This window comes from Trachypithecus francoisi, unplaced genomic scaffold (genome assembly GCF_009764315.1).
Source record: "Trachypithecus francoisi isolate TF-2019V2 unplaced genomic scaffold, Tfra_2.0 Lachesis_group14, whole genome shotgun sequence".
In the NCBI taxonomy this organism is placed as follows: Eukaryota; Metazoa; Chordata; class Mammalia; order Primates; family Cercopithecidae; genus Trachypithecus; species Trachypithecus francoisi.
This window is the reverse complement of record NW_022681459.1, coordinates 28,950,216-28,973,298: the sequence shown is the minus strand read 5'-3', so window position 1 is coordinate 28,973,298 and position 23,083 is coordinate 28,950,216. Positions and strand designations below refer to the sequence as shown.

Here is a 23,083-nt window from a genome sequence, read left to right as displayed (position 1 = left end):
GTGTCCTGCGGGCCCCATGCAGGCATCTTGCCTCCTTTGTAGTCATCAGTGCCTGTGGTCTCCCTCAGTCTTCATTCCCCCTGCGGTGCCCAGACAGCAGAGCACGTGGAGAGCTGGTGTCCTGGAGGAAGCTACTGGACAGGCCCAGCCTCCTGCCCCCACACCGCCCACCCCTCCTCTCAGCTGTCCCGCCCACTCACTGATGCTTCCCAGCTGGGTTCCAGGTCGTGTGCTCCATTTCCTGGGCACCGCACGGTGGTGATGGCAGTGCCTGTTGTTTGGAGTTAGAAGTGGTTCAGAACCCAGTGATGGAACTGTTGCTTCCTCTGTGTGGCCAGCGGGACCCACTTTGTGCTGATCCTCCAGGAGGAGGCTGGACGGAGTTGTTGGAGGCCAAGCTTGTCCTAATTTGCCAACTTTCCTAAGCTGATCACCTCCAGGTGAGCACTGTGTTCTTGCGAATGCGTCTCCACTGCCCAGATTAATCCAACTCAACCACCCTCGGTCATTCTGGGTGCGCATCCTCGTGCCCAGCAGTTCAAACTCACTCTTCGAACGGTCTAACCCAACTCAAGCCCTGCCTTCCCCACGAAGGAGCTTCTCTGCAGGCTGTGGAATCGGAGTGCTTGCAGGGCGTGGTTCAGGCCTCCAGCTCTCCGGCTTCGCTGTCCTGCATTGCTCTCATTTCCTATATCCCCCGGGGCTTCGTACTGTCACTGCCCACCTAGCAGAGCAAGGACAAAGGTCAGCTGATGACCCTTACGTGACCACAGACAGCAGCTTTGTTTCCACTCACCTCACCCCCCCTCCCCCCACCGAGGACCCGGTGCTGATGGCAGAGCAGGACACCGGAGGGGATGACCACATGCTGTTTTGACCTTAGCATCCCTACAAAGCCAGGGTGGTGTGTGTATGTCAATAAAGTTTATTTTTAAAATGCAGATCACTCACCAAAGGGGCTAGACACTAGGATGGCTGACATAGCACAGTGCTCCCCCTAGAGAGAAAGCTGCTGAGGCCGGACCCTCCTCCCAGTGATGACCTAGAAACATCAGCTTTCCTCCACTGCCCTTCCCCAGCTCCACACTGCGACGGTCCACAGTGGAAACTACGAGTCACACCCCGCTGTAACAGGCATTCAAAACTAGTTGCCTATGTATTTATAGATCTATAGTAACATCATTGATATTTATAAAGTTGGATGTGCAGGGATCTTGGGCACCTTAATAGAAGGGTTATCAGCTGGTGATCATCATTGCTGTACCAGGTGGAGCATTGCACTAAGCCCAGGGGATTTATTTTTATTTTTATTTTTATTTTTTTTTGAGACGGAGTCTCGCTCTGTAGCCCAGGCTGGAGTGCAGTGGCCGGATCTCAGCTCACTGCAAGCTCCGCCTCCCGGGTTTACGCCATTCTCCTGCCTCAGCCTCCCGAGTAGCTGGGACTACAGGCACCCGCCACCTCGCCCGGCTAGATTTTTGTATTTTTTTAGTAGAGACGGGGTTTCACCATGTTAGCCAGGATGGTCTCGATCTCCTGACCTCGTGATCCGCCCGTCTCGGCCTCCCAAAGTGCTGGGATTACAGGCTTGAGCCACCGCGCCCGGCCGGGATTTATTAATTTATAGTCTAGTTCGGTAGCAAGCATAGCTTTTATAAAAGGCCAGGCACGGTGGCTCACGCCTCTAATTCCAGCACTTTAGGAGGCCAAAGGCGGGTGGATCACCTGAGGTCAGGAGTTCAAGACTAGCCTGGCCAACATGGTAAAACCCCGTCTCTACCAAAAATACAAAAATTAGCCAGGCGTGATGGTGCATGCCTATAATCCCAGCTACTTGGGAGGCTGAGGCAGGAGAATCGCTTGAACCTGGGAGGCAGAAGTTACAGTGAGCCGAGATCATGCCACTGCACTCCAGCCTGGGCGACAGAGTGAGACTCCATCTCAAATAAATAAATAAAATAGAGAAAGACTTGAGATCACAACAATGGCTAATAATAATTTCACACTCACTATGTGACAAGAATTTTTTAAATAGTTTTATATGTAGTGCCTCATATATTCTCTGAAACAACTCCATGAGGCATGATCTATTTCAGCTTTACAGGTTAAGAAACTGAGGCACAGAGAGGTTAAGTAACTTGCCCAAGCTGACAGCTGGCTAGACCAGAATTTGAGCGCTGTCTGTTTGCCTGGAGAACCTCTGCTCACAGCCGCGAGTCTCTGGCTCTGTCTGTGTCAATTGGAGAGAGTAAGGACTATGGCGCTCTCTCTCTCTCTCGCTCTCTCTCTCTCTATATATATATGTATATTTTTTAAGAGGGAGTCTTGCTCTTGTCATCCAGGCTGGAGTGTAATGGCACGATCTCGGCTCACTGCAACCTCCGCCTCCCAGGTTCAAGCGATTCTCCTGCCTCAGCCTCCTGAGTAGCTGGGATTACAGGCGCCCGCCACCACGCCCGTCTAATTTTTGTATTTTTAGTAGAGATGGGGTTTCACCACATTGGCCAGGCTGGTCTCAAACTCCTGACCTCAAGTGATCCACCCGCCTTGGCCTCCCAAAGTGCTGGGATTACAGGTGTGAGCCACTGCACCTGGCCAAAAATTTTTAACAATTTTTTATATATATAAAAACTGGTGTAGTAGAGTCAGGCATATGATACATTTTATTTGTTGAGTTAAACAAATGTTTAAAAACCACCAAAGACTAGCATGAGGAAAAGGCTGGTCTCCTTCGCTGGAACCAGGATAAATCACTGAGGAAGTCAGAGGCAGGGCCAAGACTAAAATTCAAGTCACACAACAGTACTCTCTGAAAAATCTACATACTCCTATGATAAAGGTCTACTAAATTGTCCCGATATATCATCCCCTAATTTGTGGATATGTAAGCAACGGTGAAACGTGTCTCTAACCTGGTGATTCACTGTGCCATAAGGCCCACTGCCGGTGAATAAGGTCAGCAATTACTCTTCCAGGATAATATCAAAAAATTAAAGTTTTTGAACTTCAATGCTGCCTGTTTGGGGTGAGAATAACACGAAGTGAGAGTCAGTGTTTCATATTTAGTAGGAATTAACTTATTTGCTGATGATCAGACTTCCCTCTTTATGAGAAAAATTAGCCAATTTTTTTTTAATTAAAAGCTGGAGGTGGCTGGAGAGGTGATTAAGGATGTCTATCATGCTTTGCACAGGAGTAGGTTTGTATTTAAATTATAACAAACCCGGAGCCAAGGAGACATGCTAATTGGAAAAGTACTGATCTAAGGCAGGCAGGCCGTCCACAGGACTGCGGGCGTAGCCCTCAGTGATTAATTACATCTTAATCCCATCTAGTATCTGTTCAGGAAGAAGTAAGTGTTCACAAGGAAATTCACTGACAGCACGGAAGCTCGTCTGTTGTTTTTTAAATTTTCAACTCATTTTTTTTCCCAAACCTACAGAACAACCCATATAGCCTTCACTTAGATTCACCAATTTTGCCGTATCTGCTCTCTGTCAGTCTCTCTCTGTCGTGTTTGCAGATATCATGGTATTTCACCCTAAATCCTTCAGAAAGATTTGCTGAGAACAATGAATGGCACCGGCTATCATACTTTCAATACAATGATCACCCTTAGGAAGTTTAACATTGATCTGATACTATTATCCGGTATCGCCGTTCATGTTCACATTTCCCATTTTCCCCAATAACAACCTTTATAGTTGTTTTTTCTTTTTTTCTGCCCATTATTCAAAGTTGTATATTGCATTAGTTGTTAATAATGAACATTTGACACTTTAAGCAACAACTTTTTTTTTTAAATTTTGGAGATGAATCTGCCTTGAGAGGTATTATTTCTAGACTGCACTGAAGGATTATAGCGGACACATTGACAATCTTCTCGAAGACAAGATGTCGTTGTGTAAGTGAATTCCAGCTGTGAGCTGTATGTAGTAATAGGAGAAATGGCTTGGGGGAGGTTGAAGTCTTTGGTTTACTTTCAGTTATTTGCACTTGCCGTGGACCTGTCACTTTTTTTCTGTAAACAACCTTTTATTCACATATGCCGAGGACTATTTCATGTCCTGAGGCCCAGAGAACCAGTCATCTGGCCATTTTTGAACAGTGAGTGATGTCACTGGAGGTGCGTGTGTAGAGGGAATGTCCATTAGCTGTAGTGGTGGTGGTGGGAGTGAGGTTGGGCGGAGACCTGAATACAGAGAAGGTTGTGGAAAACCTGGGAAGTGTCTGAAGATGGAGTCGGAAGGCCTTGGGAACAGGCTTGAGGGACAGGAGGCTGGAGGGAGGCGTGAAGTCCCGGGTGGGGACAAGCAGGGAGATGATGGACGCCGGGGATGCTCCAGAAAAGTCTGGGGGGCCATGGGATGGCCTACTGTAGTGCAACACGGAAGCCACTGTAGAATACTGGGCCAGGCAGATAAACCAGCCTTCACAGAGCAACTTGCCTAATCTGTCTCCGGCTGCCTGGCGTTGCAGCCTATGTGTGTGCCCAGGTGCATCCAACACTTCCCATGGGATGGCACGTAGTTATGACTAACCTTTATACATATGCCATTCATACAAGTGAGTCCGTCTCTGGCATCGTTCCTGCATGTGGGTCAAAGGCTACGTGCATTTAGAATTTTTATGGATATCCACAAATGATCTCAATGGAATCTATACTAATTTATTCTCCTACCAGCAATGGAGAGAGCTTGCTTTCTCTAGTCAAAATTATGCTATTAAACTTTTTTTTTCTGTTTTTTGAGACAGGGTCTCACTCTGTTGCCCAGGCTGGAGTGCAGTGGCACGATCACAGCTCCCTGCAGCCTCAAACTGTGGGACTCAAGTGACCCTCCTGCCTCAGCCTCCTGAGTAGCTGAGATTACAGGCACGTGCCACCGAGCCCAGCTAAGTTTTTTAGAGACAGGGTCTGGCTATATTGTCCAGGCGGTATTAAACGTTTAAAAAAGTCTTTGCTAATCTAATAAAAATGATCTCACTGCGACTTTGTTTTTTCTCTTATTACAGCGTAGTTGAATAGCTTATATGCTTAAGAACCATTGAATTTCCTACGAACTGTCCATCCATATACTTTGCTCATTTTTCTATATACATATATATTTTTATTGGTTCACAGGAGTTTCACATACATGAGGGAAACGAGCCCTTTTGTGGTATCAATTTAAAATCATTTTCCCCTGTTCGTCACTTATCTTTACGAATGGAGGTTTTTGCCAGGCAGCAATGAACAAGGCAGTCGCCTCTCTGAATGTGGGCGGCCAGGACTAAGGTGAAAAGTCTGTCCCTTATACGTCTCACGTTTTGTGATAGCACACACACGTGGTGGAGGGGGTCAAGAGTGGCGACACAGGCCCCCAGGGAAGAATGGAGAGCCAGTCCCGCGGCTGGCCCCGTGCTCACCCGTCGCGTGGCGGAGCCCGCCCGGCCAGACTCCCCTCCCGGGCCCTCGCGGGCACAGAGCTCGTGTCCCAGGGCCCCGCCGGCCAAATTCAGAGGTCACCATGAATGGGAGCAAGTCCCAGGCCTGTTCTAGAGAAACACTCGACCCACCCACCGCCACCACTCCCCAACCCCGCAAGAAACGCGTCCGGGGAGAGGTGGAGGGAACCGCCTGCGAGCGTGGGCGGCGGGGCCGTGCCACGTGGGAGGGGGCCGCGCGCGGAATTCCCTCCGGCCAGCCCCGCCCCGCGCACGCCCGCTGCCCGGTCCACGCAGCCCGCGGCCCGCAGTCCCACCCGCAGGACCCCCGGCCGCGCCAGCGTCTCGCCTGCGCCCCTCGCGCCCGGCCGCGGACTACAAGTCCCGCCATGCCCCGCCACCGCTGCCCGGCTTCCGGTGCTGCGCAGTTTCCGGAGCGGATCGCAACCCGGAGTCCGGATCCGATCCCGCTCTGCACATTCCAAAGGCAGGTAAAGCTCCGGGCCCTGCGCCCGCCGCCCGCCCCGGCGCGCGTCCCGCCGGCCCCGGTCCGCGCCCGCCACCCCCACGAGCCCCGGCGCGCCCCGGGCCCGCCGCCCCCCGCGCCCGGCAGCCGCGCGCCGCCCCGGTCCAGCCGCCATGCCGACTGTTCTTTGTTACATTCGCCGGCTGCGGGCACCGTTGGCGATCGGAGTCAAAACCCGGCTGGATTTCCCGGAGCCGCTCCGGGATCGCCCTGCGCGCCGCCCGCCCGCCGGGTCCCGCCGCCGCGGGCGCTCCTGGCCGGGCTCCGCGCCCCTGCCGCCGGCCTCGCGCCCCCCTTGCCTGCCAGCGGCCAGGCCCAGCGCGGGGCCGCGGGGCTGCCGGGCCCCGTTCGCCGTGGGCGCGGCGCAGGGTCTCCGCCGCCCCCGGCCCGCGGCCCCCGCCCCCGTGCTGCCTCGTCGCCGGGGGCCCCGGGGATGTCGCTGTCCCCCGCCCTCGTGTACAGCCCATGCGGGTGGCACGGGAGGGTCCCTGGACCCCCACCCCCGCGTTTAGAGAAGCTGAGTCCGGGTGATGGGGTCTCCCAGACCCCTTGCACCTTGTTTTCTTAAGCCTTTTGGTGGCAGAGAGAAGGTAGCGAGGTGGATGGACAGGTGACGCGTGCCTGCCCGGGGTGGGTAGCCGTGCGGGGACGGGGCGTGCCCGGCCGCTCAGGTGAGGCCCGCCTCGCGCGGACAGGTGGGCACGGGGGCCACGTGCGGCCTCCGGCGAGAGGGGCGGTGTTCACACAGGTGAAAATAGAAATGAAAACTCATGGAAATAAATACTTCTACCTGGTGGTTAGAGTTAGCTCCCATTTACCTTTTTCTTAAGCCTCTCATGTAGTGGATGGGTTTTTTTTCCCCACAAATGCTCAGAAATTGCCCCTCACCCCCAAGTCCCCAAAGGGAGTTTAAAACGGTAGAAACAAGTGTGTGATCAGAGACACGTGGACCTATGCGTGTATTTAAAGCTGCCAACACTCGTTTTAAAAAAAACCACATTGGCTTAAGCCAGACTCAAGTGAATTTGGAGAACCCAGCTTGGTTCCTGAAGGTGTTTTTAAGGGTGAGATGTAAAGGAGCCACTGCTTTTGTGATGAACCTTAAAAGGTAGCAATGACAGTTCTCCTTGGAGAATGCAGTGATGTCAACACTTGATAAGGGCGTGATCCCACCCGGGTGCACACACCACTACCGTATTTTGTTTCAAGCTCAGACATTTTCACGTATTCCACGTTTTCACTGCTTCACTCCTTCCCCAGATTTCCTGACATCACTGCCTCACGGTGAACGATTAAGAAATAGTAGCTCTATAATTTAGATTTTCAATAGGAAAAAACACCAATTTTTTTTTGTAGTTTTTCTTCTTATATCTGTGATTCATACTTTTTGCAGCAAAGTAGCCAGCAAAGAATAGACTAATATGTTCCATTTTGGAAGCAGGCAGGACGGTTATTTCTCCAGAAGACAAATAAATTTAAAAATCAACTGTAGTTGGAAGTCTGCTAGCTTGTCTTAGAATAATTATATTTGACAAAGGACTCGTTTCACTTAGGATGTGGCTCTTATATCATTTTCGATGTCATTATCTGTGCAGAAGGCCAGGAAAGAACAGTCCTGTCATTTTGCAGATTGAAAGGAGATTTAAGGCAACTGTCTTCCACCCGTGTACTCAGAGGCTGGGATGGTGCGCGGTGACTTAAATGCTTTTTCAGACTTTGTTCCTCGTTTGCAAAGCATGGATGGCCCTGCTCAGCTCCCCTCACAGTGCTGGTGTGTGCAGATATTCATTCGGTCATTCATTCATTCTTTCCACCAGTGTTTACTGAGCACCTGTTACGTGCCCCACGCTGTAGTGAATGGAAAGGGGGCTGCACCTGGGGGACCTAATGTTCTGGACAGGGGTGTAGGAGGTGGTGTAGATAGAAAATCATAAAACTCTCAGGTAAGGGGGTGGGAAGAGCATGAAGAAAGGAAGGAGGGCAGGCAAGTGGCGGGCAGGGGATGGGGCACTTGGAGGCTGGGACTAGAAGGGGCTGTCTGAGGAGGGGCCACAGTGGAGACAGTCCTGTGAGGGAGCCTCTGGTGGAGGTGGGTGGGGTGGTGCCTGCCCCCACCAGGCAGATGTTGGCAAATTCTAAGGCCCTGGGTGGGATGAGCCCAGGATGGGACAGGCCAGTGTGGCCGTGAAGGTGAGGCAGCAGGGGCCATGCACCAGGCAGAGATTTTATTCTGAGTGCCTTGTGGATGCCACTGAGGGGCTTTGAGCAGTGGCGGGGCAGAGTCTGCATCTTTTTGCTGTGTGTGGGGAATGGAGTTGGCATCACTGGAATCCAGGCCCTGCATGATTCCACTCCATAGAACACGGAGGTAGAAGGGGAGATGGGGCAGGACAGAGCCTAGTTCCAGAGCCAGGCAGGCCTGCTGCTGGTTTGGTTGAGAAATGCATAGTGGGTGACTGGAGCTGCTGTTTACTGAGGTGTAGCTGACAGCTGTGTCCTGGGTGTGGGGGTGACCTGAGGGAATCAGGGGCCCTGTAGACCAGACATCTTCAAACTCTCCCTCAGAGTGGGAGAAGCCCCTGCCCTGGGGCCACGTCCACTCCTCAAAAGGCTCCTCCTAAGGAAAGGTCCCTCCTCTTGCAGTCATGGCCCTTGGGTGTGGGAACTGCGGGGTGGGGGGGTCCCAGCAGATTTAAGGGTGTTGGGGAATGGCTCCCCCGTGGGTCACAGGCCTGCAGCAGCTGCGGGAGCCTCTGCACCATCGGTGTTCATGGTGATCGTTGATGACAAGTTGATCTTTGATGAATTCAGGCTCAGAACTCCAGAGGATGTGGCACTGGGAGACTCTGCTGTGGCCAAGTCCCTTCTGCTCCCATCTCCTTATTTCAGGAGCCAGCTTCTCTGTGCTCACATTTCTAGAAAGAGGAATAGGGAGAGAGGTGAGCATTTGTCCATGATATGTGAACTGATGAGGGGAAAAAAACTCTTTCTCGTCTGTTAAACACAGCTTTTATGTTAGACGATGATTTACCAAAATGTAGACTATTTCTGTTTTGATCAGTGGTGTTCCAATTGTAGTCACACCACAAAAAGGAGATTTGGTTCAATGGTGGACCACATATATGATGCTGGTCCTATAAGATGATAGTACCACATTTTTACTCTACCTTTTCTGTGTTTAGATAAGCAAATACTTACTATTATGTTACAGGTAGCTACAGTATTCTGTTAGTTAAGTGCTGTACAGGTTTGTGGCGTAGGAGCCGTAGGCTGGGCCGTATAGCCTAGGCATGTAGTATATACCCTAGGCTATACCATCCAGGGTTGTGTATGTACACTCTATCATATTTGCACGACTACAAAATCCCATAGCAATGCATTTCTCAGAATATATTACTGTCATTAAGCAACACATGACTGTACTGCAGTGATAATTCAGAAGACGTTAGCACAACCCTATGGTTGTAGAAAATCAAGGCGAATTCAATTTATATGCATGCTTGTGTTGCAGAAAGTTACAGGAGGGTTAATCAATAGAGTAATTTCAAGCACGAATATATGACGTTGGGTTTACATTTTGTAGTAACAGAAATAGGAGTTCCTAGAGGAAGAAGTGTATACTTTCTGACCATAAAGAAGAGCTTGCTCGTGTGCATTGTAAATAGATGACCGTGGCTGTCACATTGTCATGCCTAGATTCTAATAGATATGTTTACAAGAGTGACATGGCAGTTTTATTTTCAGTATTTACAGTATGCTGGAAATAATGTCCCTTGCAGCTGTTTGAAACAGGGATGAACAGTTTATACTGTCAGCTGAGATGCAGGGAGTAGCGTTTTAGGAAACATTTTCATGGGGATGCTGGCAAAACTCAGACTGGCTGCTTCTGGTTCCAGGCGTCAGGTGGAGCTACCGTCTGGGGCCTGGGGAGGGTGAGGGGCCACCAGGATGCTGACTTGGGAGTTGGGAGTGGCAGGTAAGTGCTGCATCTAGAGGGAGGGAGGTCTAGGTAGCCAGCTTGGGGTACCCCCTGTGGAGGCTCTGGAGGGGAGGTACAGATAGCAGAGGGGCTTAGGAGGGAGCATGCAGTGAGAGGGACCCCCCAGGGCAGAAGGGGTTTCCAGAGGAGGCAATAAGGAAGACTTAGGGTGCAGAGGAGCTTGGACTGGGCAGGGGCTCTGCTGAAGCCACTCATCCTACATGAATCCTACTCGGAGTAGGAAAAGCCGATGTCTGCACCCTGTCCTGGAGTCCTCCAAGCCTGTGGGATCTGATGAGCACAGGCGGCTCACCTCTTCCTTGCTTCCATACACTTACATAAAACTGGAGTTTGGCTTTCTCAGAGAAGATGCTTTTCTTTGCCTGAGATGCGCCGTCTGTTACTGGCTCCGTTTGACCGACTTTTGTGTTCAGCATGGTCCAGGTCTCCACTTGACAGCTCTGAGTGTTGACCTATTGCAAGCATCATCAGTAAACCTTGACTAAGCGATGCGGCTCGAGGCAAACTCATTGTGAGTCCAGGGTCCTTAATCCTTGATGTGGGTGGGGCCTGCAGGAAGTAAATGTGGTTGGACCTTAACTGCCCACTCACTGGACCAGAGTCTGCTTTTGAGAAGGGGTGTGTTTCAGGTGTCTCAACCCTCTGGGCTTCTGGTCTTTTGTAAGTTTCAAATTATGCATATATATATATATATGCTACTTAGTTATAGTAGGTTTGTCTTTTATTGTGACCAAAACCATAAATGTTATTTTAGCACCACGTTAGGCAAGAGGTTAACAGGGTCCTTGTTCTGAGCAGGCCACCTCAACTCTGACTGTTAGCTGGTCCTGTCATCTGGATTCCCCTTGTCTCCCTGGGTCCCTATCCCCCAGCACATCTGACTTCTCTAGGCTTTGCTCTCTGCCTATTCTCATTCTCTCTGCTTTTTAAAATATGCTAAACCAGCACTCACAGCCTCTCCACCATCCAAGCCCTCTAGGGTCACACAAGCCTCATCATTAAGTAGGAATCAGTCCTCCAACCTTTTTTTGTTGTTGTTGCTAAGTAAACACAGGACAGCCAGTTAGAGCAGCCATCAGTGTGGTAGAGTCTACACTACCTCAGTTTTTTTTTTTTTCCGAGACAGAGACAGAGTCTTGCATCGTCACCTAGGCTGGAGGGCAGTGGTGTGATCTCCATCTCCGTGGTGCCATCTCCATCTCGTCTCACTGCAACCTGGGCTCACGGAAACCTACCTCCTGGGTTCAAGCAATCTTCCCACCTTAGCCTCCCAAGTAGCTGTGACTACAGGCCACCATGCCTGGCTACAGTGCCACCATGCCTGGCTACAGTGCCACCACGCCTGGCTAATTTTTGTGTTTTCTGTAGAGATGGGGTTTTTCCATGTTACTCAAGCTGGTCTCAAATACCTGGGCTTCAGCGGTCCTCCCACCTTGGCCCCCCCAAAGTGCTGGGATTACAGGCGTGAGCCACCGCGCCCAGCACAGTTTCCCCAAAGTGCTGGGATTACAGGCGTGAGCCACCGCGCCCAGCACAGTTTCCATTTTTAATGTGGCAGAGTGTACACCTTTCTCTCCCTCTGAAAGAACCAGATGTGAAAATGAGAAGTATAGATGTCATCTTTGATGAAACTAAGAGGTTCAGAAAGTGAGAACGGAGAAGAAATCTTAAACAGTACAAGAAAACGGTAGGGCTGAAGGGCATGGTGCCAGGTTGAAGGCCAGTCAGTGCACAGCGTCAAAGCAGGTCACGGGAGCTAGAACAAAAATTCCTAAAGATTCTGGAGGTAGAGAGCTGCACAGAGAAGATTTGCTGGCACGAAAGATACCAGATGCGTCAGCTATGATGCTGGAAGCTGATGGACCATGGAGTCTTTCCTTGGACATTGGGCGTTCAGAGGGAAAGTGACCAGTGGCTGTGTACCCAGGCAGGCCAGCTGAGTTGTGAGGGTAGAATAAGGACATTCACAGATATGACAAATCCTCCTGCAAGATATACCCCCATGCGCCCTGCTGGGGAAACTACAGGAAAATGTGCTTTCCAGATCCAGGGAGCAGACCAAGGAAAGGGGAGTCACGAGGCTTAGGAAACAGCTTCACATGCAGGAGAAAGAACCAGGCGCCCTCAGGCTGATGTGGAAGGGGAGGCCCAGGATGCAGCGTGTGTCAGACCTGGAGGGCATGGGACAAGGAGGGGAGGTGCTAGGAAACACAGCGGAACCCTCGGTCCATCTTGTTGGTCTGACCTGGTGAAAAACTGTAAGGAGAAGCAATCGCAGGGTGTGGGAAGTTACAGCCATGGGTGTCTTCCCCTCCTACTACCACCAGCAACAGAATGCGTGCAGGAGCAGCACACAAAACCTGCACACAACAAAGACAAGCCGCATGCACATGAAGCCACCTAGCACAGTTCTTCTACAAACTGGCTATAAACCGCTTTCTCTCGAATCTTATTTCTCACTAAATACAGTGCTTTCTTCCAGCTGAATCCAGTGGTTCCGCGTGCCCAGGAGTGTGCATTTTGTGCTCTCCTTGGCCCTCACCGCCCCCGACCTCCTGCGCACCACCGCCTCTGCCCCGCACAACAGTAGCAAACAAAATGTGTGCACAGCATGTTGAACGTTTCCGATACAAAGAGATGATACATGTTTGAGATGATGGATACGCTTATTCCTCTGATCTGATCACTATCCATTAGAAGCATCAGTTTGTACCCCATAAATAGGTACAATTGATTATATGTCAAAATAAAAAGTATAAAAAATGAGGCCTAAGCAAATATAACAAATGAATTAAAGTTATTGATAATGAAGTGTTTAAGTTCATTCATTATTTCTTTTGAAGAAAAAAATGTATTAATAATGAACTTGTTAAGGCAGCCAATATTTTCAGAGTCATAGTATATACATCGATTTAACTATAATCATACTGGGAAGTGATGGGAAGGGAAGAGAATGTAAGAAAACCAGCCCTTCATCTGCCTGTAAGAAGTAAAAATGCAAGATCCAACTTTGAGAGATGAGGGATCTCAGAGGTGCGTGTTATTTTGAGGTGTAGAAGCAGATATAGCAGAAAGAGGCTTGAATGGCCGCCCTGGGGAATGGGATAGCAAATGGGGAAGTGGGAAGGGGCACTTTTTGTGTTTTAAAGCTATTTATATAGATCCCATTTGGATGAAACCAAGAGGTTCAGAAAGTGAGAAAAGAGAATAAATCATAAAAGAAATACTCTTAAGAAAACCTTGTACTATTTCTAGCTATGTAATAGCTATTTGCTTTATTTTAGAGAAGACAAAAAGAAAGACTTGGAAATAAAAGGGCCCGATGTTCCATTGTATCCTGGGGCTTTCCTTGCAGATGGCCAGGGCTGGGCCAAAGTGGGGTTCTGGTCACGTAGGTGTGCGCTGCTGCGTAGGTGGAGGCCGGCATGCTGCAGGAGAGGCTGTACTCAGCAGGGCTGGTCAGAGCACCCATGTGTCCCCATGTCCTGAGCCTGGGTGCTGGAGAGGTGACGAAAGGAAACTCAGCCATCCCCAGGAAAGGAGGCTGCTGATTGGCTGTCAGTGGTAACAGCAGAGGACCACTGTTAGTTTCTGTCATGTTTCAAGACATGTGGAGAGGAACAGTGGGCTTCTCATGTCTACTTTCGTGACCCACTGTTGGCCTACAGGTCCCAGATTGGAAACTAGAGGGTCAGTGAACAGCTCTTGGAAATGTGTCTAGGCAATGAGGGGTCCTACACTGATCCCTGTGAGGCCTGCGACTGCAATCCTGCCCTACCTCCTGGTGGGCTCACTCCAGTAGGGGAGGAAGGATATGGGCTCAGACAGGGACAGCCTGTGGCTTTAACAATGGCAGCTGCTGCTCAAGAGGGACAGTGACAGAGAGGGTGACCCCAGGCAGAGGCAGAGGTGGTGGTGCAGGAGGAGGGTGGTTTGGGGGAGTGGAGGGCCAAGAAGAGTCCCCCAAACCCTCCTGGGGCATGTGGAACCCCTGGATGAGGCTGGAAGAACGCATCGTATTTAATGAAAAATAAGATGAGAAAGAAAGGGAGTTACCGCCGGCTTGTAGAATGCATGCATTTTAACTGCTGGGCAGCAGGCGGTGAGGAATGGTTGCTGTATTGAGGAATGTTGTGCCATGTCACAGCCTTGGAAGCCAGGTGAAAAACCTCTGTCTGCCCATCTGTATCTGTGTTTTATCCGCACGTCTGTATCTGTGTTTTATCTGTATGTCTGTATCTGTGTTTTAACACTGTTTTATGAGATGGTAACAATGAACTGAAATTTGGAAGTTGTGCCAGCTGAAAGGGACTTGGTGAGTACTAGGCCACCTGTTATTGTAAGGTGAGGAAACTGAGGCCCTTGAGGTCTCTCTCATCTGGTAAACAGCAGAGGCAGACTCACACCCTGGGTCTGGTGTCTAGTCCTCTTGTAGCAAAGCCAGGCCCTGCCTCTTTGCTGACCCCAGGAGTCTGCAGGCTGGACCATCCTTCTTTAGCACGTTCATCAGCGTGTGCGAAAGGTGCTCTTTGCCCAAATAAATTTGGGAACCTGCTGGACAGAACACATCTCAGCAGATATTTTTGTTAAAGGACCTTTCGGGGCCTCTCCTGTGCCAGTGTATGTCGTGACTCCAGAGTGGGAATCTGCAGGGTGTCACAAATTTACTTAGCCAGAGTCCCTCTCCACCCACCCACTGGCCCCCCGAAGCCCACGCACAGCCATCTTTCAGGACAGTTCTGCAGGACATATTTTTGAAAGTACGTGGCCGGGCGCGGTGGCTCAAGCCTGTAATCCCAGCACTTTGGGAGGCCGAGGCGGGCGGATCACAAGGTCAGGAGATCGAGACCATCCTGGCTAACACGGTGAAACCCCGTCTCTACTAAAAAGTACAAAAACTAGCCGGGCGAGGTGGCGGGCGCCTGTAGTCCCAGCTACTACTCGGGAGGCTGAGGCAGGAGAATGGCGTGAACCCGGGAGGCGGAGCTTGCAGTGAGCTGAGATCCGGCCACTGCACTCCAGCCTGGGCGACAGAGCGAGACTCCGTCTCAAAAAAAAAAAGAAAGTACGTTTGCTTTTTCCGTTAGTGGGTTTCCCTGAGTGCCTTTTTTTTTTTTTTTTTTTGAGACGGAGTCTTGCTCTGTCGCCCAGGCTGGAGTGCAGTGGCCAGATCTCAGCTCACTGCAAGCTCCGCCTCCCGAGTTCACACCATTCTCCTGCCTCAGCCTCCCGAGTAGCTGGGACTACAGGCGCCCGCCACCTCGCCCGGCTAATTTTTTGTAGTTTTTAGTAGAGACGGGATTTCACCGTGTTAGCCAGGATGGTCTCGATCTCCTGACCTCGTGATCCGCCCGTCTCGGCCTCCCAAAGTGCTGGGATTACAGGCTTGAGCCACCGCGCCGGGCCCCCTGAGTGCTTTTTAATATTGTTACGAGGGCATGTGCCCAGTGGGAAAGATGTTCCTCCTGCTTCAACAAAAATTCCCTGAGCCTCTAGACCAGGGCTGGCTTCTGAGCACTTGAGATGTGCCTGGTCCAAATTAAGATCAGCTGAAAGGGTAAAATACACACTGGATTGCTAAGGCTTAGCATGAAAAAATTCTTGAATACTTTTTTATGTTGTATTTTTTCTATATTTCTATTAATAGATGTTGACATAATGTTTTGGGTGTACCGGATTAATAAAATGTTACTAAAATTACATATGTGAATCTTAGCAAGAATTTTTATGGCTTAAACCAAGATTGTTCTAAAGTTTATACGGAAAGGCAGAGGAACTAGAATAGAATGGCTGGAACAATTTTGCAAAAGAGGAATAAAGTGGGAGGAGCCATTCTGCCCAGCTTTGAGACTTGATTAAAGCTACAGTCATCAAGACTGCATTGACTGGGTTCCCCCGAGTGTGTTGGTGCTGGAGAGACGAGTGGAGTAGAAGGGAGACCCAGGCATCAACCCACGTAAGTGTGGGCACCCGGCTTTGACAGGGACGCAGTAGCCAGTCAGCAGTGCCGAGGCCAGGGGGCATTGTAGACAAAAAGGTGGATCTCAGCCTCAGCCTCTCAGCTTATATGAAAATTAATTCAGATTGGATAACAGATTTAAATGTAAGATGTATAATTGTAAGACTTTACTAGCTGGGCGTGGTGGCTCACGCCTGTAATCCCAGCACTTGGGAGGCTGAGGTGGATAAATAGCTTGAGCCTAGGAGTTCGAGACCAGCCTTGGCAACATGGAGAAACCCCGTCTCTACTAAAAATGCAAAATTAACCAGGTGTGGTGGCGCATGCTTGTAATTCCAGCTACTCCAGAGGCTCAGGCAGAAGAATCACTGAACCCGGGAGGCGGAGGTTGTGGTGAGCCAAGATCATACCATTGGACTGCAGCCTGGGCAACAACAGTGAAACTCCATCTCAAAAAAAAAAAACAGCCAGTGATGTGTGCCTGTAGTCTAACAACTCAGGAGGCTGAGGCAGGAAGATCGCTTGAGCCCTGGAGGTGGAGGTTGCAGTGAGCCGAGATCACACCACTGCACTCCAGCCTAGGTCACAGAGTGAGACTCCCTCTTAAAAACAAAGACTTTTCCAAGAAACACAGGAGAAAGTCTTTGGAACCTTGGGCTTGGCAAAGGTAAGTCTTAGATGTGATACCAGAAGCGTAGTCTGTGAAAGGGAAAACCAATCCTTTAGACTTCAACAACATGAAAAACCATTGCTCGGCAGAAGACCCTCGAACTGGGAGTGGGAGGAATGAAAAGACAAGCCCAGACAGGGAGAAAATACTTGCAAACTACACGCGACAAAACATCGAGATATACAGATAAGGACTCTCAAACACAACTGTAAAATAACACTGTGTCAGTCCAACTAGAAAATGGGCAAAAGGGCCAGGCGTGCTGGCTCATGCCTGGAATCCCAGCATTTTGGGAGGCTGAGGCGGGTGGATTACGAGGTGAGGAGTCCAAGACGAGCCTGGCCAATGTGATGAAACCCCATCTCTACTAAAAATACAAAAATTAGCCAGGCGTGGTAGCGGGTACCTGTAGTCCCAGTTACTTGGAGGCTGAGGTAGGAGAATTGCTTGAACCTGGGAGGCGGAAGTTGCAGTGAGCCAAGATCATGCCACTGCTGTACTCCAGCCTGGGTGACAGAGTGAGACTCCATCTCAAAAAAAAGGAAAAGGAAAATGGGCAAAAGATGTGAAGAGACCTTTTTACTGAAGCAGATTTATTGATATTAATACATGTGGCCTACAAGCACGTGAAAAGATGTTCAGCGTCTTAGCCACTAGGGAAATGCAAATTAAAACCACAAGGAGACACCACTTTATATCTGCCGGAAAGGCTAAAATAAAACGTAGTGACCCCACCAGATGCTGGTGAGGCCGCTGAGAAACTGGATCTCTCCTGCGTCGCTGGCGGGAGGTGCAAAGTGCTGCAGCCTCTCTGGAAAACAGCCTGTCAGTTTATTAAAAAACGAAACATCCTCCTAACAGATGACCCAGTCATTGCACTCCTGGGCATTTATCTCAGAGAAATGAAAACGTATGTACAAAAAAACCTGTACACGATTGCTCCTAACAGCTTTATTTGTGACAGCCCCACGTGGAAAAAAACCCGTGTCCTTCCGTGAGCGAGTGAATTGCTGAACAAATGGTAATGCACTCGAACCATGGAATATTATTCAGCAATATAAAGGAATGAGCTTTTCATTGAGGCAACATCCTGGAGGGATCTCAAGGGCATTATTTCATTTAGAAAAAGCCAGTCTTAAAGGTCACAGGCTGTCTGATTTCATTTATATGACACTCTTTTGTTTTTGTTTTTGTTTTTTTTTGAGACGGTGTTGCCCAGGCTGGAGTGGATCTTGTCTCACTACCGCATCCACCTCCCGGGTTCAACTGATTCTTCTGCCTCAGCCTCCCGAGTAGCTGGGATTACAGGCTCCCACCACCACACCTGGCTAATTTTTGTATTTTTAGTAGAGATGGGGTTTTGCCATGTTGGCCAGGCTGGTCCTGACCTCAGGTGTTTCACCTACCTTGGCCTCTCAAACTGCTGGGATTACAAGCATGAGCCACCATGCCCGGCCTATGTGACATTCTCGAAATGACAAAATTGTAGAGATGGAGTACATTTTCTCTAGACGTGTCTTTTAAAATCATGAAGCTGGCCGGGTGCAGTGGCTCAAGCCTGTAATCCCAGCACTTTGGAAGGCTGAGATGGGCGGATCACGAGGTCAGGAGATTGAGACCATCCTGGCGAACACGGTGAAACCCCGTCTCTGCTAAAAAATACAAAAAACTAGCTGGGCGAGGTGGTGGGCACCTGTAGTCCCAGCTACTCAGGAGGCTGAGGCAGGAGAATGGCATAAAACCCGGGAGGCGGAGCTTGCAGTGAGCTGAGATCTGGCCACTGCACTCCAGCCTGGGTGACAGAGCGAGACTCCGTCTCAAAAAAAAAAAAAAAAAAAAAAATCGTGAAGCTTTCATTTCCCAATATTTCAAAACCAGTAGCTTTTTCTAAACCTCCTCAGCCTTTGCAGGTCACGTTAATAAATAATCCTCAAAACTGTTTTTCAAGCTGGGCACAATGGCTGCACTCCCAGCTATGCGGAGGCTGCAGCAGGAGGGTTGCTTGTGCCCAGGAGTTTGAGGCTATAGTGCGCTATGTTCATGCCTGTGAAAAACCACTGCGCTCCAGCCTGGGCAACATAGTGAGACTCTGTCCTTTCAACATGTTTGTTTCACCTGTTCTGCTGTAGTGTGTAGCGCTCAGCTTGCTTTCCAGACCCTTTGCACAAAACTTTTCCTGGGGGAACCAGGAAAATCTGCCCCCAGCCCTGGGGAAGATTGTGAACAGAGGAGGTCAGGGCTAGAGTAGAAAGGAGTTGCATCTTAACTCCTTTCAGTTTTGAGGAGTTTGACTACCGGCGCAGCAGAGGCCCCTGAGTGGCTGCTTTCTGCAGGGTCACTCTGTGTGTGAATAGAAAAGCTGTGCAAAACTCGGATAGTCAGTGAGGTTTCTGGGCTTTCTGAGCTGAGGGTGTCTGGCGTCTCCCCACATCTCAGAGCTCAGCACAGAAAGGAGTCCCTGCTCCCTTAGCCCTGCCTGGGGAGGTTACTCTCCCAGGTGAGCAGGTTGTGGTTGAACCTGGCAGGGCACACCCATCTGGTAACAACAGAAAGGTCAGATTCCTTGTTCTAGACCTTTCTCCCTTTGTACTGAGAAGGGAGTGGATAGGGTCTCCCCAGGGAGTGGAGGTATTCTGGCTTCTCCCCAGGAATCAAGATGCAGGTCAGGTGGTCCAGCCAGATCTGGGCTCTGCCAGCCCTCTCTAGCGTCCCCTGTGCAGGCCACGGTCGCACCCTTTGTTGTGTGGCATGTGGGGAAGGGAGAAGCTTTGTGCTCGTTCTGCTGTCCCGAATGAACAGCCCTTCAACACCAGCTGCCCATGGCAGGTGTCCCTCGAATATCTGGACAAGAAATGGACTTCATTTTATTTGAGCTGATAAGATATTCTTGTGGGTGCCAGGCTGCAGATTCCAAGAACCACATTGTTTCCTTGCACGATTTCTTCAGTAGCACAGGCTTTATTTGAACTTTCTTTCAAGTACGTGAACCTGGAAACCCATAGACAGGCTTAGTGTCAAGTGGAGGGAAGGCAGTGGCCTGGCCAAAGCCAGACCAGGGTGGTCCCCGGAGGCCACTGTGGAGAAAGACCCCAGGCCGGGGCCACCTCCTGTCGTGGGCCAGGGATGTCAGAGGTCAAGCGCAGGTTGTTGTGGTAGCATTGGAACCTTGCAGCTAGCAGGTGCTTTGTAAATATCAAAAAACAATATAAAAGTTTAAAATCACTTTTTATATGGAACATGAAAAATTTCTCTTCCAGATCTTAATGCTAATCTAACTAAACTTTTGAACTTTCTTGGCATAACTTGTGCAAACAAAACATTTGGAACTTTCCAACCACTCTTAATTATCTGGATGTGAAGAAGGTGTCAGGTCAAAAGATTTATCAGGGCTTTCTTGTACATGGGGTGCTACATACAAAGTACATAAGAACTGAACGAAGGGAGTAAGTGGCAAAGTCAGTTTTAAGCTTCTGTCTTTCATGGTTAAAGATCTAATAGAGGCTAGACATGGGGGCTCATACCTGTAATCTGAAGTGGGAGGCTGAAGCAGGAGGATTACTTGAGGCCAGGAGTTTGAGACCAGCCTGGCCAACATAGACCAAATCTCTACAAAAAAATTTAAAAAATTAGCTGGGCATAGTGGTGCGTGCCAGTAGTCCCAGTTACTTGAGAGGCTGAAGCTGGAGCATCACAGGAGGCCACGAGTTTGAGGTTATGGTAAGCTGTGATGGGACCATTATACTCCAGCTTGGGTGACACAGCAAGACCCTGTCTCAAAGTAAAATGAAAGAAAATAAATCTAGTAGAAAAAACAGACCATGCGCATGACATTATGTGAAGCTGAGATAGTGGTTTAGGAAGAGTCAACTTTTTGGGGGGATCACGGAGGAGGTGAGAGTAATTGAAGGGAGGAAAGTGTCTGGGAGGGTGAGGTTAGGGCTCTGTCTTGAAAGATGGTAGAACCCCGTGGTGGACTGAGGGGAAGTGGCTGTGCCTGGGGTGAACCTCGCGTCCGCTGCCTGGGGTGTGTTAGGGGGTGTACCAGAAAGTGGCTGATTCTCTTATCAGACATCAGCCTGTCCCGTGTGCCAGTGCCGAGGAGGGTCCACGTATATTCTGCTGTATAAGGCTGCTACAAGTCCTGCCCTCTTGGCCCTTGAAGTGTGGTGGGAGAGAGACATGAGATCAGTCACACACAGGCATGGCTACATGGGTGACAGTGCTGTGAAGGAAATCACAGAGCACTTTTGGAAAGCATGCCACACTTTGGACAGGTGGATCAGGGAGACCCTCCCCAAAGAAGTGAAGTTAAGCTAAGACTGAGGAGTGAGCAGGCATGGCAGAGAGGGCTGGGGAGTGAGGAGTGAGCAGGGGAGTGGGGAGTGGGAGTGGGGACTGAGGAGTGAGCAGGCATGGCAGAGAGGGCTGGGGAGCGGTCCAGCCATGGGGGCGAGCATGTGCAAAGGCCCAGAGGCAGGACTCAGCTTGGCGTTCTGGGAAGTGTGGCTGGAGAGGGTGGGGTGAGAAGGCTGCCAAGGGCGGTGGCTTGGCATTCTGGGAAGTGTGGCTAGAGACGGTGAGGGTGGGGTGAGAAGGCTGCCGAGACAGGCAGTGGCTGGTTGTGTGCAGGAGTTTGGGGTTTCTTCCTGGGACAGTGGGAAGCCGATGAGGCTTCAGGCTGGCAAGCGATGTGATGGGATTTATGTTCTAGAAGAACTGCTCTGCAGTATGGAAAATGGGTTGGCGGCCCAGGCAGAGGAGGAAGAGTTATCTGGAGACTCTTGCAGCCTTACAGGTGGAAGAAAGTGGGGTGTGGCTAAGGGAGGTAGTAACGGGGGTTGTCGGTAGTTGGTGTGATGGGCAGGTGTGAGAGGGAGGCCAGGGAGGTCACAGCGGTTCCAGGTCTCTCTGACAACCGCGTCCTAAGATGCAGGAGGTGGGGGCAGAGAGACTTTGTCAGGAGAGTCCAGATGTTTACTTTTGACCTGTTGGTTTTTGGGTTGACTGTTGCCTTCTGAATGAAGATGCAAATGGTTTTCCTTTTATAGATTGTGTTTTTGGTGACAAGTCTAAAAACTGTGGCTTGCTCTAGAGCCCAAAGATTTTCTCTGTTTTTCTAAGTTCTATTATTTAATATTTTATGTTTTAAGACTGATCCATTTTGAGTTAATTTTCTAACAAGATATGAGGTTATAGTTCATTTTTTTCTCTGTGGATGCCCAGTTGTTCCAGCACCATCTGCTGAAATGGTTGCCCTTCCTCAGTTGGACTTTAAAATCCAATCCGCTTTTGTCTTTGTAAAAAAAATGCAGGCCGGGTGCGGTGGCTCACACCTGTAATCCCAGCACTTTGGGAGGCTGAGGTGGGCAGATCACGAGGTCAAGAGATCGAGGCCCTCCTGACCACCATGGTGAAACCCCATCGCTACTAAAAATATAACAGCTAGCTGGGCGTGGTAGCATATGCCTCTAATCCCAGCTACTGGGGAGGCTGAGGCAAGAGAATCGCTTGAACTGGGAGGCGGAAGTTGCAGTGAGCTGAGATCGCGCCACTGCACTCCAGCCTGGGAGACAGAGCAAGACTCCATCTCAAAAAAAAAAAAAAAAAAAGCTTTGGGCGTGTTTGTTTAGGTCTGTTTCTGGTTTGTCTGTTTTGTTCCATTGATCTCTGTTCACCTTCTCACCGGTATCAGAGTTTTTTGACAGTAGCTTGATAATGAAGTTTGAAGTCAGGGAGACTGAGTCTGTCACTTTAGGCTTCTTTTTCAAGGTTGTTTTTAACAGTTTTCTTCACTGAGCGTTCCGTGTAAGGAACATTTGTCTGAAGTCATCCCTCATTTCCCATTTACCACCAGGTTAGATGCAGATGGTCCTGGTCTGAGCTTAATTGACATTTGTGATAAGTTTGGTTTCCTTATATTATTACTGTGGTCTTCTTGTGATGGCAGTCACGTTTAGTTAGTTTTTGTAGTAGTAGTCATATAAATTTTAAAGAGATTTTCAGGCAAAGCGGTGGTTCTCAGACTTGAGCTGCATCCGAACCACCTGGAGGGCTTTGCAAGCAGAATGCAGGGCCCTCTGCCAAGTCTGATTCAGCAGGTCTGGGGGTGGGAGGCAAGGATGCGCGTTTCTGAAACGTTCCCAAGCAATGCTGGCATTGCTGGTTCCTGGTTCAGAGACCACATTTTGAAATCACTGATGTAAGGTAAGTCTTCCCAGGACTGTTTGTTGAGATAGGGGGATCTTGAACTTTTTTTTTTTTTTTTTGAGAGTCTCGCTCTGTCGCCCCGGCTGGAATGCAGTGGCACGATTTCGGCTCACTGCAAGCTCCGCCTCCTGGATTCATGCCATTCTCCTGCCTCAGCCTCCCAAGTAGCTGGGACTACAGGTGCCCGCCACCACGCCTGGCTAATTTTTTTTTGTATTTTTTTAGTAGAGATGGGGTTTCACCATGTTAGCCAGGATGGTCTCGATCTCCTGACCTTGTGATCCACCCGCCTTGGCC

General features: G+C 49.8%; 1 protein-coding gene across 10 annotated transcripts in view; it reads left to right on the top strand.

The window, feature by feature from the left end:
* The first annotated feature begins 5,716 nt into the window (after nucleotides 1–5,716).
* Nucleotides 5,717–23,083, top strand: part of PRDM15 (PR/SET domain 15) — a 77,865-nt gene continuing 60,498 nt past the window's right edge. For 3 of the 10 annotated variants that reach the window (XM_033232540.1, XM_033232536.1, XM_033232539.1), the window contains exon 1: nucleotides 5,834–5,915. Coding sequence is in view for 3 of the 10 variants with exons in the window: in XM_033232535.1 (XP_033088426.1) it covers nucleotides 5,814–5,915 (102 nt within the window). In the remaining 7 variants the exon portion in view is untranslated. Of the gene's footprint in view, nucleotides 5,916–21,144; nucleotides 21,375–22,119; nucleotides 22,784–23,083 lie in introns of those variants that run through there. The other 7 variants (XM_033232535.1, XM_033232538.1, XM_033232543.1 and 4 more) reach the window with 7 other exon arrangements.